The 17,422-nt window shown below is 35.9% G+C and overlaps 1 protein-coding gene across 2 annotated transcripts in view; it reads right to left on the reverse strand.

The window, feature by feature from the left end:
• Positions 1–17,422, reverse strand: part of LOC149794371 (uncharacterized) — a 54,643-nt gene that overhangs the window by 18,628 nt on the left and 18,593 nt on the right. For both annotated transcript variants that reach the window (XM_089968545.1, XM_089968544.1), the window contains exons 8-9: positions 9,318–9,496; positions 6,109–6,915 (exon numbers count right to left, since the gene is read on the reverse strand). In XM_089968545.1, the coding sequence (XP_089824671.1) occupies positions 6,109–6,915; positions 9,318–9,496 (986 nt within the window). The remainder of the gene's footprint in view (positions 1–6,108; positions 6,916–9,317; positions 9,497–17,422) is intronic.

Here is a 17,422-nt window from a genome sequence, read left to right on the forward strand (position 1 = left end):
GAGATGACATCAAAACTAAGGTGTGGCTAGATGGTATGGATCAAAAGCCAGACAGCTGGACGGTATGGTCAACAGTTGAGATAACATCAAAACTGAGGTGTGGCTAGATGGTATGGATGAAAAGCCAGAGAGCTGGATGATATGGTCAACAGCTGAGACGACATCAAAACTGAGGTGTGGCTAGATGGTATGGATCGAAAGTCAGACAGCTGGATGGTACAGTCAACAAATGAGACAACATCAAAACTGAGGTGTGGCTGGATGGTATGGATCGAAAGCCAGACAGCTGCATGGTATGGTCAGCTGTTGAGACATCAAAACTGAGGTGTGGCTAGATGGTATGGATCAAAAGCCAGATAGCTGGATGATATGGTCAACAGCTGAGACGACATCAAAACTGAGGTGTGGCTGGATGGTATGGATCGAAAGTCAGACAGCTGGATGGTATGGTCAACAGCTGAGACGACATCAAAACTGAGGTGTGGCTAGATGGTATGGATTGAAAGCCAGACAGCTGGATCGTACAGTTAACAATTGAGATGACATCAAATCTGAGGTGTGGCTAGATGGTATGGACCAAAATCCAGACAGCTGGATGGTACAGTCAACAATTGAGACAACATCAAAACTAAGGTGTGGCTAGACGGTATGGATCAAAAGCCAGACAGTTGGATGGTACAGTCAACTGTTGCGATGACATCAAACTGAGGTGTGGCTAGATGGTATGGATCAAAAGCCTGACAGCTGGATGGTACAGTCAACTGTTGAGATGACATCAAACTGAGGTGTGGCTAGAGAGTATGGATCAAAAGCCAGACAGCTGGATGGTACAGTCAACTGTTGAGATGACATCAATCTGAGGTGTGGCTAGATGGTATGGATCAAAAGCCAGACAGCTGGATGGTACAGTCAACAATTGAGACAGCATCAAAACTAAGGTGTGGCTAGACGGTATGGATCAAAACCAGACAGCTGGATGGTACAGTCAACTGTTGCGATGACATCAAACTGAGGTGTGGCTAGATGGTATGGATCAAAAGCCTGACAGCTGGATGGTACAGTCAACTGTTGAGATGACATCAAACTGAGGTGTGGCTAGATGGTATGGATCAAAAGCCTGACAGTTGGATGGTACAATCAACTGTTGAGATGACATCAAACTGAGGTGTGGCTAGATGGCACAGCTCATTCAAGTCATTTATAAACCCCATACACCCAAACAGACAGACAGGTCCAACAGTCATGCCCAGCCATGCTGGGGAACTTACGCCAGCTGTGGTGACTATAACTGTATGGAAACTCCCCCAAAGTGTCAAAATTCTAAACTAAAAAAGAAAAAAGGAAGGATGGAGGAAAATTTGCCATAACTAATAAACTCTGTTGATGCTTCTTGGACCAAATAATGCACCTGGAACTCAGCAACACTGTAGACTGTGGGGAAGTCACAGATTCTTCCATTTTCCAGGCTGACCAAAGACTCAGTGTAAGATGAATGTTCTAAACATCAGTACCCTTGGTCCATTGATTTTCCACATCACTCACTGTTTCTTGCAGTTTTCCTCCAACCAACTGGCACACATCCTGCCATACACCTGACAATGTACATTGTTCATACAGGACATAAGTTAGGAGATTTCTCTATAGCTTCAAATTCTTTCATTTTTTTATTATTATTTATCATAGTTAATTATGAAGCAACAAAAAAAGAAAAAAGAAAAGAAATGCATAATTAACTGTGTTAAGAATGCCAGAGATACCTGCTACACCTGAGTGATAAATAAACAGACAGTATGCATGAACACAAACTTCAAAATGATCTATTACAATGTAACCATAAAGGAATGCGATCAGCGAACAGAGAAACTATATCCATATAGGTGCATAAAATTCACAAAATTATGGTCAAAATATTTACAAAAAATAATGTATACCACCAATAGAATAATCCTTAATGAAAGTAAAAATACAAAATCCTCAAAGGATGGGATCAAACGTAGCACAAATTCCCAATGGATTTAGGGTAGCATGGTGAAGAATGTTGTGAGTTCACGGTGAATGCTCAAAACTAGTGCCACCTGTAGGTGGCAAAGAGGAGATAATGGGCAAGAGTTATTGTCCTTTGGGTATATATATATATATATATATATATATATATATATATATATATATATATATATATATATATATATATATATATACAGAAAAGACAAATTTTTATCTTTGAGAGAGCTGGAATCAGGAGGTAGTAGGGTTTGTATTCCTAACATTGATGTGATCGGGGAATGTATTCAAAGGAGAAAATATCAAATAAACCAGAACTTTCCCATGTAATAAATGGTGACTGATCCCTTGGCTCTCTTCACAGCTTGTAATCATTAAGTTATGGAGGCAGACATAAAGTCCTCTGGTATGAGACTGACTGAGAGAGACCCAAAGATCAAATATAAAACGAATGTCAGCCACATTCGATTTATTTTCATTAAGTCTTTCTTCATACCTGGATTTAACTGCCTGATATCTTCCCAAAATTACTGAGCTCTTGGGTGTGTCATTGCCACATTCAAGATCAAATGTTTAATCTACTGACAACTGTTTTGTCCTCCGAGCAACATGACCATGATCCTCCTGGAATGATAATTCCTGATTTGGATTCCAACACTATAAACATTACCAACATGGTTCCCACACTTTTCTAAATAAAAATTTCCAGGTTTTTTCCAGATGAAATTAATTATTTCAAGGTTGACATATGACCATTACTGAATGGAATTAAAGAGAATATTGGATCATAAAATATGCATTTTCCGAATCTGAAGATATTTCTCTTTCAAGACTCTCCAAAATGTATATGTCAGAAAAGATAATCATGTATAAAACCACAAAATGAGTCACATGAAACAAATTTAACTTTATTCCTATAAATTGGCATTTAAAGCCATTTCAATGTACAGAATACAAATTCTAACTTTACTTTGCTGACCTGCATTATGTTGCTACATGGAAACAATATAATGAGCATAAATTATTTTGTTTCCTTTCAAACTTTTAATTCCAAAGAATTCTAGAACAGTATACGTGCATGCTATACAAAGTAAACATTTCCTATCGCCGTATGAAAAAAAACCACTAAATGCAAAGTATTAGAATCTTATCTTGTAATGAAAAGTTTAACCCTGAAATTATGTGTGCCAATAAAATCTCAAACAAGATTTTTCAACCAACCTAAACTCCTTAAGACGATTTAGTTAAAAATGTCATCATTTAAAGACATTTACAAAAGGGTTGATTTAAATTTTGACAAAAGACCTTCAAAATTATATGCCGTTGTATAAACAAGGACTGAATTTTCTGTAAAATCAACTTGTCTTCTTGAAGTTCAATAAACCAGTCCCAAAACCTGTACTGATACATAGACTCTTCTTGTTTCTTAATACATAATAAAAGGGATGACAATTTCCCATTTCACCTATTTTCTATTTAAGATCTGAAACCAATGGTTCAAGCTACATGTCATTGTAACAGATTTGCACCAAAGTTCCGCGCAGAGATTCAAAATTTTTCTAATCAGGTTTCCTCTGAAAATTCCAACCCCATTTTTCACTTTTGGACATTTAGAATAGAGTGTGGGTTCAGAGCAATTACCTACAAAAAACTGGAATTTGCCGCCACCGTAAGATAGCTTACCAGGTGACCTAGCAAATTTAAGCTAAGTTATATCAACTGATACCTCAAAAATGGAAAGTATTATACTCGTTATGTCTATAATCCACTGACAGACTAGACGAAACTTGGCATAGATGAAACCTGACCCTGTACTCGCCAACTGCGTTAATAGTCACATTACTTCAAAACTCACACAACGACATCGGAAGTCCAATAGTCAAGCGATATCAACAACTCCTTTTTAGTGTCACTGTACAAAATTTAAATTATTAAATGAAAGTCAGAAAGAATATATAATTCTCAACATAGTTATTTCGAGAACAACTACAAGAAACTTGGTCAGTCTGATTCATCAAGCAGAGTAGTCTAGTTCCCTGCTTTGTATGCTCCCTGTGTGAGAGAGCACATGTCACATGATACAACTGAAACTCTGTAAGTTGGTCTTGGAATAAAAATAGTGAATTTTGTGGTCTTTCGTTTTTGTATTTTTATTACAACCAGTAATCAAATTTGTTTTAATTGTTTTTCTACAACATTTGAAAATGACGGCTGTGAGATTATGTGTGCTCATGCGAATAGCAATCAAAATTGCTAGTACCAGCTAAAATTTCATCAACGCATTAGTTTTATCGTCTTTCAGCAGATTAAAGACATAACAATTTTAATACTCGCAATTTCTGAGAAAATAAATAATTTTCATATCGATTTCATGCAGGTTTAACTCAATTTAACAAAGTTTAAGTTTGCTAGCCCATCCACAAAGCAGGTATAACAGTGCCAATTGCACATGTCCAAGTGGGTGGAACCTAAGGTGTAGGAACATTGCATTCAGAAATAAAGAACAACACTAGCTGTGATTGGTGCATTATGTAAAAATTGTACTTTCTGTTAGGCTTAAAAAAGTTGTGCCTCTTGGCAACATGTGAGATTATGTTAATTCCTATCTAGATCATTTCATACTTTTTATGACTTTTTTTAAAATGTGGTACACATGGCTGAAACTGTGTCTGTTGTTACTAGATAACTCTTACCCCTGTCTAGTTCCAGCAGAGTTATCTCTCTTAAATGCAATGGAGAACCTGGTTTTATCCTTGTCAAATTGACAATCTAGCATTGTTCTCTATGACAGTGTGTGACATGCATGCTGAGGTAGGATAGAAAGTATATTTATTTCACAAAACATTAGCATTGAGGTATATGGAAAAACAATTGGTACCGTGATACCAGCGGCTATGTGTTAACACCACCATGTTGGCCTCTTGTGACGCTAGACTGGTTTTCATACCTTCCATATCAACAAAATATATGGATATCGAACTGTCTGTGAAACAAAAAGTCTACCAGACGAATCTAATCCACTGAGTGTTTGGATTGTCTCAACAAATTTATTTATGGCAAGCACCCAAATGATCCATACTGCAACTTCCTAATATTCTGGTTAGAACTCGATAAATAATAACTCATGATCAGTTCAGTTACGACTCATTTATGTAATTGTTTCAGGTGTCAAGTTGTGGAGGAAAGTTCCTGGGTTGTTCCTGACTTTCATCAATATTTGCAAAATTCAAAGACTTTTAATGGACGGGGAAAAAAATATAATTTCTCCCGACTTTTTCCAAATAGCATGGGAACCCTACAATGAAAGACTCAGGTTCAAGATTATAAAAAATTGCAATGAATAAGACAAGAAAGTTCTAGATCAACCCTTTTGCTCACAATTTGTATCCTCCCACTTGATTCTCATTTTCTGAATGTCCCCTTTTGTGAAATCTTTTGAAATATTTCTGCTTTACTTAATGTACTATTTCAGTAACTTTAAATATCTTTCATGACAGTCATTGTGATGGCAAAATTGGATGTCTCAGCAACACCATCTTCAGTGAAGACAAACTAGACCATGGGATGAATGTGTGTATAAACGTTCATGGCAATCCTCCAAGAAGATTAAGAGGAGCAGTGACCATCCCATAAGCTCTCCTGCTAAAAATATATTTTAACACCTCCATACAAAATATACTTACCCATGAAAGACACTTACATGTTTAACCTCTATATAAGCAATACCTGTTCACATAGGACAAAATTTAATGTTTTCTTTAACGTCCTTTACAGACATGTTTTGCTGTATCATAACCATCCAAAAAGAAAATGCAACCAAATAAAAACTGGAACTGGAACATGGTTGCCAATGTGACTACAGTCTTAGAATCGACCTGTATATGTTAAAAAACCCACAAATTTGACCTATCTGAAAAAAATTAGGAAAGTAGATTCAATCAGTTTTGTGAAGGCATCTTAGCTGCAAGATTGATTAATAATCCCTAAGACAAAGTGTCTCTTTTAGACACAAACAACAAAATTTGCTTTTTATAAATAATATACCTTAAAGCAAAAAAATTTCTTTTTACAATCAAGATATCAACATGACTGTCCTTTTTATCTCACCTGTCCAATGGTATCTTGAATCATAGGGTCCTTTGTGGGACTACTGGATTGTTTTGGAACAGGAACTGCCTTTTTGTCATTTTGACCTTTCATCTTACTGCTTTTACTTTTGATCCTTTCCTCACTAATAGCACCTGACTCCCTATGTTTGGATTTGTTTGAACTAGAAAACTCTAAATTCACTTCTTCAAAGTCCTCTTCTAGTTGATCCTTATCTTTCTCTTTTTTCTTTCTCTTGATCTCTTTAGTCTCACTGCTCTCTGCCCTTTGACCTTTCTTGACCTTTGACCTTTGAGGTTCTGGTTGAGTCTCTTTCTCAACATCAGGTTTCTCGGCTTTGAGGTACATTTTATATTCTCTGTCTTTATGAGCCCTTTTTTTCACCTCAGTATCACTGGATACCTCTGTAGGAGGTTCTGAATCTGTGGAATCATGTACTTCAACACTTCTTCTGAGGTAATCATCAGTATGAGGGCAAGGCAACAAATCACACATTAAATGAAGGTGAGGATCAACCTCTTTACTTGTAATTTTTTCTTCTCTTTTAAGGAATGGACTTGCTATAGGAACTTCATACTGATCTGGGTCTGGCACTCTTCGATGAAATTGTTCTGAATCTGGTAGTCTTTGATATACACCAGTTCTTTTATCTGTAACTACTCCATAAGATGACTGTGGTTGGGACATGTGAAAATGCTGTGGTGTAGGAGTGAAATGAACATGTGGCACTCTGTCTTTCTCATCACTTGAAACATTTCTGCCTGCTAGCCTTTGCTTGAATAGTGCCAACTTTTCATCAATCTTTTTCTTCAAAAAAAAGAAAAGAATAATCAGACAAACATTCCATGGACAGTGTTTCACCTGCTTCACTGGAATGATATACACTATTCCCCATCCCATGTATAATTCATAAAATATTTAACAGTTAACCTTCATCTTGATAATATTGTTGTGACTGCTGATGTTGCCACCAGAAACAAATCATACCTATGTCCACCATGCCTACACAGATTGGACAATAGAGTTAAAACTGGAGAAGGGAAATTTCAATAATATCAACAGGTTTGTTTTTGTCTGTTCTGTACATTCAAATGTGAAAAATGCCCTCTAAAACAGGTGCTTTCTTAATTATTCAGACAGTACTTTGGTACAAGGAAACTTTAACTGTTTATAGCAATCAGTTACATAATAAAAGTGAAAGTAGAAGCATTTTTTATCACACTTTTTCATACATTCAGAAATTTTTCATTTTACATTAATGTCTATGTGCCTTAAGAGAAGGCTGTGTTGGAAAATACTGAAATTCTGTCAGTATGGAACATTTTGCTAGACAACTAAAATTTTCAGTAACTTGCCATGAACTGAAGAATATGTATTGTCTATAAACTGCAGAAATTTTGGATATATTATGAACAAAAATAATGTGTTCCAAGTGCCGGTATAAATTTAGAGTATGCGAGGCAATACACACTTCAGTACAGTTAAAGGCACAATGATATGAACAATGAATACATGACAGTGTTGTCGCTAGCCTACTTTAGAAGGGTGCTCTGACATGCCCAATCTGTGTAGTTTCCTGCTCTGAGTGGGCCTAATGCTTTTTTAATCTCCAGAAGTTTAATATATCACAAATGGTAACATTCAATATGTACATCATAGGCACAAACTTAGAATCATGAGCTCTGTGTTTCACCTGCAGTTCAAATTTTGTTCCACTGTACAAGTGGAGTGTATAAAAATGCCCTTCTGTCAAGAGGGGGCCCTCATACATTTAAAATGCCCAATTGACAAACCGGATCTACCAAGTGGTTCAGAAACAGCATATATGCAACCAAGTACTCAAACAATAGCAGCCAAAAGAAATTTAATTTAGTTCCCAAAGTGTTTGGCCGATATTGTCCGTTTAAGAGAAAACTCATAATCAATTATGAGTCAGTGATATGCTGCAAATGTTTTTTGATGTTACAAAGAGAAGGATGAGAATTCTTTTCTTGCAATTTTTACTTTCACTCCCCAAAATCTACGTAAGTGAGTGCAAACAGAAGTTCTTTGAATAATGTGGACTAATACATGATAATATATTTACATGGACTATAGTGCTTGAAGATCTTGTGACTGTATGTAAATTAGATGTCTGCACTTCAGTATTATGTTCCAAGTAAGGCACTGGTTGTTTGAAACATTTCAGCTTTATCTGAAGTAAACTTGAAATGCCACAACAACCATGGTACATCCAACTGATGATGGTGCGTGTCATTCTAGAGGCCAGACTGATATATATTTATCGAGGTCATTCTGAATGTCTAGGAACTAGCTGTTGAATACGTGAAAACTTTGGCTCTTTGTTTTTCAATTCTTTATATCTTACAAAAAATGTCTATGCATCACAATACACCATATTTTATAATGAAAAAAAACGGATGCACTGACTCCTTTAAAATGTATTATATACAACTAATTCAATCAACTCTTTTCACTGAGACCATTTGCAGCAAGTACCCTATCTAGAACTAATTAAATAAAAGCACTATAATGCAAACAACTAAATGAAGAACTAAATTTTTCAACTAACTTTCATATCTCAATGCCATTTCTACTCTGTGTGATCAGGCTTTGTAAGGTCAACTTTAAACTATGCAAATCTTGGTGAATCAGATGTTTGTTGTGATAGAAATCTCTCATGGACTTGTATTTGTTGGATTAGCCAATCATTTTGTGTATATAGGAGTAAGTGCTTGATAGTTTTAGAAAAGCTTTGGTTATATCTCAAAATCAGACTCATGCAACATCCCAGGAGGCATCCTGATGTAGCTACTCCGGATCACCACGAGTAACGATGAGTTCTCTGAAATATGTGTGGAAGCCATAGTTTTGGCATTGCTAAATGGAACATTTGTTTGAAAATTTAAATAATGAAAAGAATGGAGACTCATTTTCCTCAAAATTGTAACAATGTGTGCTTCAAATTTATCAAATCTAGATAACATTTAAAACCATGATGGGTCTCGGAAAAGACCAATACATGTTTAGGCAGAAATAGATACTGTGCTTCTGTGATAACGACTGCATCAATGAATCCTTACACATGTATTTTATGGTTGGACACAGTGTCATTTATTATCAGCTCAGGCCCTACATTAATCTAGGCAACACTTTAAGCGAACACTTCCCTGGAGACAAGACAATAAAAAAAATACATATCTTGTTACCTCCTGGTCTGTTTTAGACAGGAAACCAAACTGTCTGGAAGTAGGAGGTGCTGATTCTTTGGCAGCCTCCATTTTCCTTTTCAGTCGCCACTGGTAGAGAATGTCATCTATTGGTCTTGTCTTGGGAACATCTCTGTATACCGGGAGGTTGAACTCCAACCTGGATGGAAAGCCCCTGTCTGAAAAGCAATTAAATTTATGAGTGGGTTAGTGAACAGAAGACTCTAAACTTCAGTTTTCATATACATAATAACATCATTTCATCTCTCAGATAAATGACTGGCATATTTTTGTATGTACTAATTGCAAACTGAGTGTTAAAGTAGTTTATAATGTTTATGGTATGTATTCTTATTCTACTTGTATCAATCACAGAGACAGGATTTAAGTATTTTCCTATTATTATGTACATAAAACCACAGGCACCTGTACAGTGGACTGAATCATAAACATGCACTTTCAAATACAAACTGCTCATTTTTACTAAATCAATTCAACTAAACTAATCTCTTAAAATAAAATCCAACAGTAGGCATAATATATATATTGACAGGTTTTCCAAACTGAAGGTTTTTGTACCAAGGGTCAATAAAATGGGGATATAACACAATACATTGGGGTGTACACTGTGAAGAAAGTCAAAATAGTATTGTTGAACCAAGTATAAATAAGCTAATTATTCTCCCCAACTGCCACAATAATGTACTTTACCTACATAGTCTCCTACCTTCCAAGATAATATGGTAACGTTTACCTTGCTTGTGTATCAGGTACTACATCTGAGTGATTGTATTAGTCTAGGCATGATTACTGTATGATAAGTAAAACAGCACAAACCATTAGTTGATTTGCAACCATCTGCTAATTTTGCATGCAGTTTAATCAATCCAATTTTAATAGCACCTGAAACAGTGGAGTGATTTGTAATTATGAGTGATGAAAATCATGGAGAATCGGCTGCCGTAAGTAGATTTACTGACTCTAATGTATAATTTTAAGGAACCTGATCAAATGAGATCGTCAGTGACATTGATTCTGTTGTTGTTGATGTGGGTTTAACACCATTTTTCAGTTCACGATAGGATATACATGGCAGCCAGTATGATTGATGTAGGAAATACCCACAAAACCCCACTAAGGACCACCAACCCACGGGAAGCGACTGACAAGCTTTCTCACACACCCACACTGGCTGAGCCCAAGACTCAAATCCAGATGTGAGATGGCAAAGGCAAGCACTTTAGACCATTCAGCCATCTGATGCCCACATTATTGGCATTGAAATACCAGCTGAAGAAGACAGCAGCACTGTTGGAAGTGAAATGAGACTGAAGAAGACAACACTGAATTAGAAGAAATTATTGATTGGATTGATTGATCATTATTGATAGAAACCATATTCACATTTTGGATTGATTGATTATCATTGAGAGAAACCATATTCACATTTTAGATTGATTGATCATCATTGATAGAAACCATATTCACATTTTGGATTGATTGATTATCATTGATAGAAACCATATTCACATTTTGGGTTGATTGATTATCACTGATAGAAACCATATTCACATTTTGGATTGATTGATTATCATTGTAAGGCCATTTACAAGACCATCACCAGAACCAACAATGAATTTAAATGCAAATGCATTTTTCAGTGACTGCGGTGAAGAATATATTTTGTTCTGTGGAAATTATTATGTGCTGTTTGGATTAATGAATTATTTATGTCAAGAGGACCAATACTGGAATGAAAAACACATTCCGTATTTGCTTTTTTATTTCTACATGTTGTCAAAAATGTATACCATTATGCAGATAAATTTGATGAGAACAACTTTACCAACTTTAGCTTAACTTTAGAAATTCAAAGCTGGAAACTACCAATTTATTTCATTTGGCACACTCTTTAAAAAGGTAATCAAGTATTGCCAATGATTCCAGGGATATATGCACTGATAAAGCTATAACTCCCCAATGTGATCCCTCTAAATGTATGCTGTAGTGGACTACTCAGCTGCTTGGCTCAGGGTATAATGAGTTAAATACAAACGCAATAACCACTTTATATACTGGGAAGTTTAGAAACGTAATTCTAATGTACAGAAGTAGTCAGTCTTTTTAACAGTTCCGTATTATAAAAGTTTCCATGTTGGTAATTTTCCTCCTCAAAATGTAGTCATGTTATTTCTTTGGTTTTTTTATAAATGGAAATAACCAAAAAGAATTAAAAAAATGATTCCATTAATTTTAAAGTCAGGAATTCAGTATGCCACTCCAGAATTTGTTTTTATCTCAGAGTCCATGTTTTTTTTTTTGTCCACCTGTTCTGTGCATTAAATATTAGTAGAGAAGTGGCAAGGAACCAGTCAATCCTTCATGGCCAATATCGCAACCATAATAGTGTTCCTTCTCATATGCATCATAAAAATTGCAGCTGTGTTTACTCAGGTTCTCTTTTTATGTCATTGAGAAATAATTAGAAATTGAGTAACACTGATACAAAGCTACAAATTCATTTTCTAAGACTTAGTTTAATGCATGTACCAGGATTAAATACCTATGTGTGAACTGCATGTATTAGGTCAATGTTTTCAACATACCAAGTGCTTGTAAATGCATGATAAATTTTAATCTGAATAGGGACTGTGAACAAGGCATGTAACTTTATGCCTCAGACAAACCTTTGTCCACTCTGAGCAGCTTGCTGAAGACAATATTTAATACAATGTCCAAGAAATTGAATGGAATGATACAACAATGAAAGACTGTAAAGTAAATACTTCACTAATGACCAATCTTTTAAAAATGGTAGTATTCAGATTCTGTGGACATGATATCAAGCTTAATTATGTGTTATATCTGCAGGCAACATTCAGTCCAACCATAGTTTTGTTTTACAAATCCTTATTACAAGGTCATTCCAGACACTACTCCTCCAATGAAATTTGTACTAAGCTGACATACAATTTACCTTAGCATCAAAGTGGATAATACTAACAAAGATACATCCAGGCATATTGGTCTGATTCTTGACAGCAGTTTTCTGTACATGATAAACCCAATTATCAGTTTTTATTTAAATTACATTTGTCATAAATGAGCCAAAAGATATGCCTCTGATTTGTCATTTTTTCAATTACTTAGACACAACTTGTAAATACTGTCTTCAACGTGCTGTTAAATGTGGACAGGTATGTATTTGGGACAAAAACCAGTATGGCAGCAAGTCACACTCATCATCTCTATATTTAGCATAACTAGTGGTATTTTTTTAGGGTAATGGTTTACTTGAATTAGTACTCTCTACATATAATCATTAAGTAACTAAGAGCATATCTATAACACAATCCATTCTTCAAGCTCTTGTGCTTTAAATCAACCCCAATTATTTTTGAACGATTGTGGCCAAGTAATACTTTCTTGTATTCAAAGGTGACATTGTCATATTGTAGCCAATCTTTTGCATATACAGCTATCAACCATGTGCCCAAGGACTTCTGCTTACAGGCAAATATGGTGTCCAAAGAGATGTCTAAAGTGCTTTTGGCAGGAGTGATAATTTATTAACATCTGTTTCTTTCATTTCATTACACACATATCATGGCCTATTTTGGGGACCCAGATGGCCAAATGGTCTATAATGGTGACTTTTACAGGTCATTGCCATCCCACCTCTGCATGGTTCTGATCCTCAGCCTCAGCCAATGTGGGTACATGAAAAAGCTTGCCAGTACCTTCCTGTAGGTTGGTGGTTGTTAACATGGTTTTTTTCCAGGTTCTTCCTCCACCAGTTACACCAGCTACTATGTATAGACTATCTTGCGTTGACAAATGGTGTTAAAACCAAAACAACAGCAACCATGACCTATAATCATTATACACCTATCATGACCCATAATTTTTAATCACATACCACAGATTATAATCATACACATACCATGCCTTACAATCATTATACACATACCATGCCCTACAATCAATATACACATACCATGCCCTACAATCATTATACACATACCATGCCCTATTATCATTATACACATACCATGCCCTATTATCATTATACACATACCATGCCCTATTATCATTATACACATACCATGCCCTACAATCAATGTACACATACCATGCCCTATTATCATTATACACATACCATGCCCTACAATCATTATACACATACCATGCCCTATTATCATTATACACATACCATGCCCTATTATCGTTATACACATATCATGCCCTATTATCATTATACACATACCATGCCCTATTATCATTATACACATACCATGCCCTACAATTATTATACACATACCATGCCCTATTATCATTATACACATACCATGCCCTATCATCAGTATACACATATCATGCCCTATTATCATTATACACATACCATGCCCTATCATCATTATACACATACCATGCCCTGTTATCATTATACACATACCATGCCCTACAATCATTATACACATACCATGCCCTATTATCATTATACACATACCATGCCCTATTATCATTATACACATACTATGATCTATAAACATTATACACATATCACATTCTATAATCATTATACACATACTATGGCCTATAACCGTTATACACTGAGGAAATGGTCTAAACTTTCCATCATTATGGCTGTGATTTCATCTTTCTTGCTGGATAAGGGTTACATAAGATTTATGACAGTTGACTGAAGGCTTTATGAGACTGACAGTGGGTGGCCAGCTGTGTGTTTATTCAGTAATTAGAAGATTGAGTCATCTAGTCACTTCAGAGGGATTAAACTCTTTGTGTCACTAAGAAAGGCCAGTTTTCTGCATTCACATGTATCTGTGAAAAGGTCGGATCAAGCATTGAGAACATCAAACTAGACATACCAGCCAATCGGAATCAAGAGAAATTTTAAAACCTACCAGTAGGAGAAGCTAATGACTCAGACAAACAAGGGGACAATGAAACATCTAACCATTACATGTGTAAAAATAATCACTGGTATACTAACCGTTTGAATGGAGCAAAGGATACAAGGAATTATCAAAAAGTATTCTTGGGGAAAAGACCACTCTAAGCAAGAAACTCATACAAAGGAAAGAGAAACTGAACTGGGAAAGAAATAGAAAGCTTCTAGGTAGGAAATATCTCAGCCAAACATGTGTGTTGATTTGTGCAAGTAGGAATTTAAAAGATTGTGCATTTTAATGTATAGCTATTTTACCAGGACATGGAACATAACATACCGCAGAATTATTAGAGAATATTACAGTCTACAGCTGAATCAATCAGAATTAAATTGCGATGTGTATTTGTATTTGTCAGTACGTAGTTTGCATTTTATGTATCATTCTATTATTCATAGGACATAGGCAATGCGAACGAATACCATAACAATGATAGATTGCTGTGTTAAAATGTAACATTTAGATGAATGTGCATGTGTTACAAAACTTCGTTAAGTAATATTTTTTCATGTTGAGAAGGCATGTATGGAATGAGAGATGTTAATACATGTGAGAATGACTTGGTAAAGTGTTGGACATTTGTCAGATGAAAAGTCCATGAGTGGTAGATTACAAGGAAGTGCATAGTGAGAACCGGATGTAAGTCCCTTATATTTTCTATTCGAAGCTCCCAGGGTGCACATATAGATGGCACTAAACTCTCAAGGGAGGGAAGGATGAAGTACGAGAATAGTACAGAAGGGGTGTGGAAGGAATTGGTACAAGGAGTAGCACAAGAAGGGTGCAAGAGAAGGAGAACGATACCAGGAACAGCACAGAAGACGGCAGGAGGGAAGGAGAAGGAAGAACAGGAGGATGAAAACAGATGAGTACATGGGACTATTCACTGAAAGGAGACTCCATCACATTAAGACATTAAGTCTCATGTGATGCAATAAGAAGGCATTTGCTAACAGGAAACACTAATGTATTAATTTATGAATGAATTGTAATTGTATGATTTGAATCCAGAAATTGCTTGAATAGTTTTATTTATTATTAATATTGATTAAATTATTGTATATTTTACCTTTAGTTGTTTATGTATTTAGGCTATTGGCATAGGTGACTGGGGGCTCGTGAGTTATTCAAAATTTTAAAAAAAACACCTTTCGACCATATTAGTCCTAATACTGTTATGGGGTTGTGACATACACATACCATGCCCTATAATCATTATACAAATAATATGACCTATAATCATTATAGAAAATAATATGGCCAAGAACCTATAATGATCTTACACATACAATACCCTATAATCACTATACACATACTATGGTCTATAATTATTATACATGTACCATGACCAATTATCAACATACACATAATATGGCCTACAATCATTATAGATGGACTATGGCCTATAATCATCATGCACATATCATGGCCAACAATTCATCATACACATACAATGGCCTATAATCATTGCACACATTGTTGTTGTTGTTGTTGTTTTAGGGTTTAAAGCCATTTTTCAGCACAAGATAGGCCATACATGACGGCCAGTATAACTGGTGGAGGAAGAACCCTGGAAAACCCAGGGAAGAACCACTGACCCACAAGAAGCTACTGGCAGGCTTTCCCACGCACCCACGCTAGCTGAGCCTTGGACTCGAACCCACACAGACAGAGGTGAGATGGCAGTGATCCGGAACGGTAAGTGCTTTAGACCACTCGGCCCCCATTACACACATACATGACGGCCAGTATAACTGGTGGAGGAAGAACCCTGGAAAACCCAGGGAAGAACCACTGACCCACAAGAAGCTACTGGCAGGCTTTCCCACGCACCCACGCTAGCTAAGCCTTGGACTCGAACCCACACAGACAGAGGTGAGATGGCAGTGATCCGGAACGGTAAGTGCTTTAGACCACTCGGCCCCCATTACACACATAATATGGCCAATAATCGCTATACACATATGGCCTATAATCATTACAAACATACTATGGCCTATAATCACTACACACATACTGTGGCCCATAATTCATATTAAAATACAATGGCCAATAATCACTATATAAATACAATAGCCTATAATCATTACACACATGCTATGGCCTATAATTACTACACACATACAATGGCCCATAATATTATAAAATACCATGGCCTATAATAACTATACACATAATATGGCCTATAAGGCTGCATATCTTGAGCTGAGACGTATCACCTCCATTCGCAACTATCTTTCAGTTGATGCCACTAAAATACTTGTGTGTTCATTAGTACTTTCAAGACTGGACTATTGTAACTCAATTCTGTCTGGTTCATCTCAATATCTACTCCAGAAACTTCAAAACGTTCAAAACACAGCGGCTCGGATCATACTTAGAGTACCACGATCAGAGCACACCTCCCCGCTGCTCTGTACCCTACACTGGCTATCCATTTGATCCAGAATCAAACATAAAATTTGTTCTCTGTGCTATGTTTCACTGACGGACTCCAGTTCAACATACCTATCCGACCTCACCCATGTGTACACACCAGCAAGATACTTATGCTCCTCTTCTGACAATCATATACTCATTATTCCCACTATGAAAACAAAGTCATATGGACAGCGTTCTTTTGCATACCAGGGCCCAGCAACATGGAATAAATTGCCCACTGAACTTAGACACAAAGACACAATGATCCCATTCAAGAGTGCTCTTAAAACTCACATATTTTGACTGCAAGAATAAATGTAAAGACCCAATAATGTTTCCTACCTTAAATATTTTCAGCATGTTTTTCATGTTTTCTAATTTCATGGTGTTTGTTTTTGTAATCATATCATTATATATGTTTTTATGTTATAGGTGTTGTCAAATGTTGTAAAGCACTTAGAGCTTCTAAAGATTAGGTGCTATACAAAGTCCTCATTATTATTATTATTATTATTATAATCATTATACACATACTGTGGCCTATAATTAGTATATACATACTATGGCCCATAATTCATTATACAAAAACATAGCCTATAATCATTACACTGTTACAAATTTATGTATCATTTTTTGAATTTATAATATAATTTTTATTCAAGCTGTTTGAGACTATGATAGTTATTTTTTAAATTCTTTATTCAGTGATTAGCA

The sequence above is a fragment of the Sinohyriopsis cumingii genome, chromosome 8 (assembly GCF_028554795.1).
Source record: "Sinohyriopsis cumingii isolate HCF-2022 chromosome 8, ASM2855479v2, whole genome shotgun sequence".
NCBI lineage: Eukaryota > Metazoa > Mollusca > Bivalvia > Unionida > Unionidae > Sinohyriopsis > Sinohyriopsis cumingii.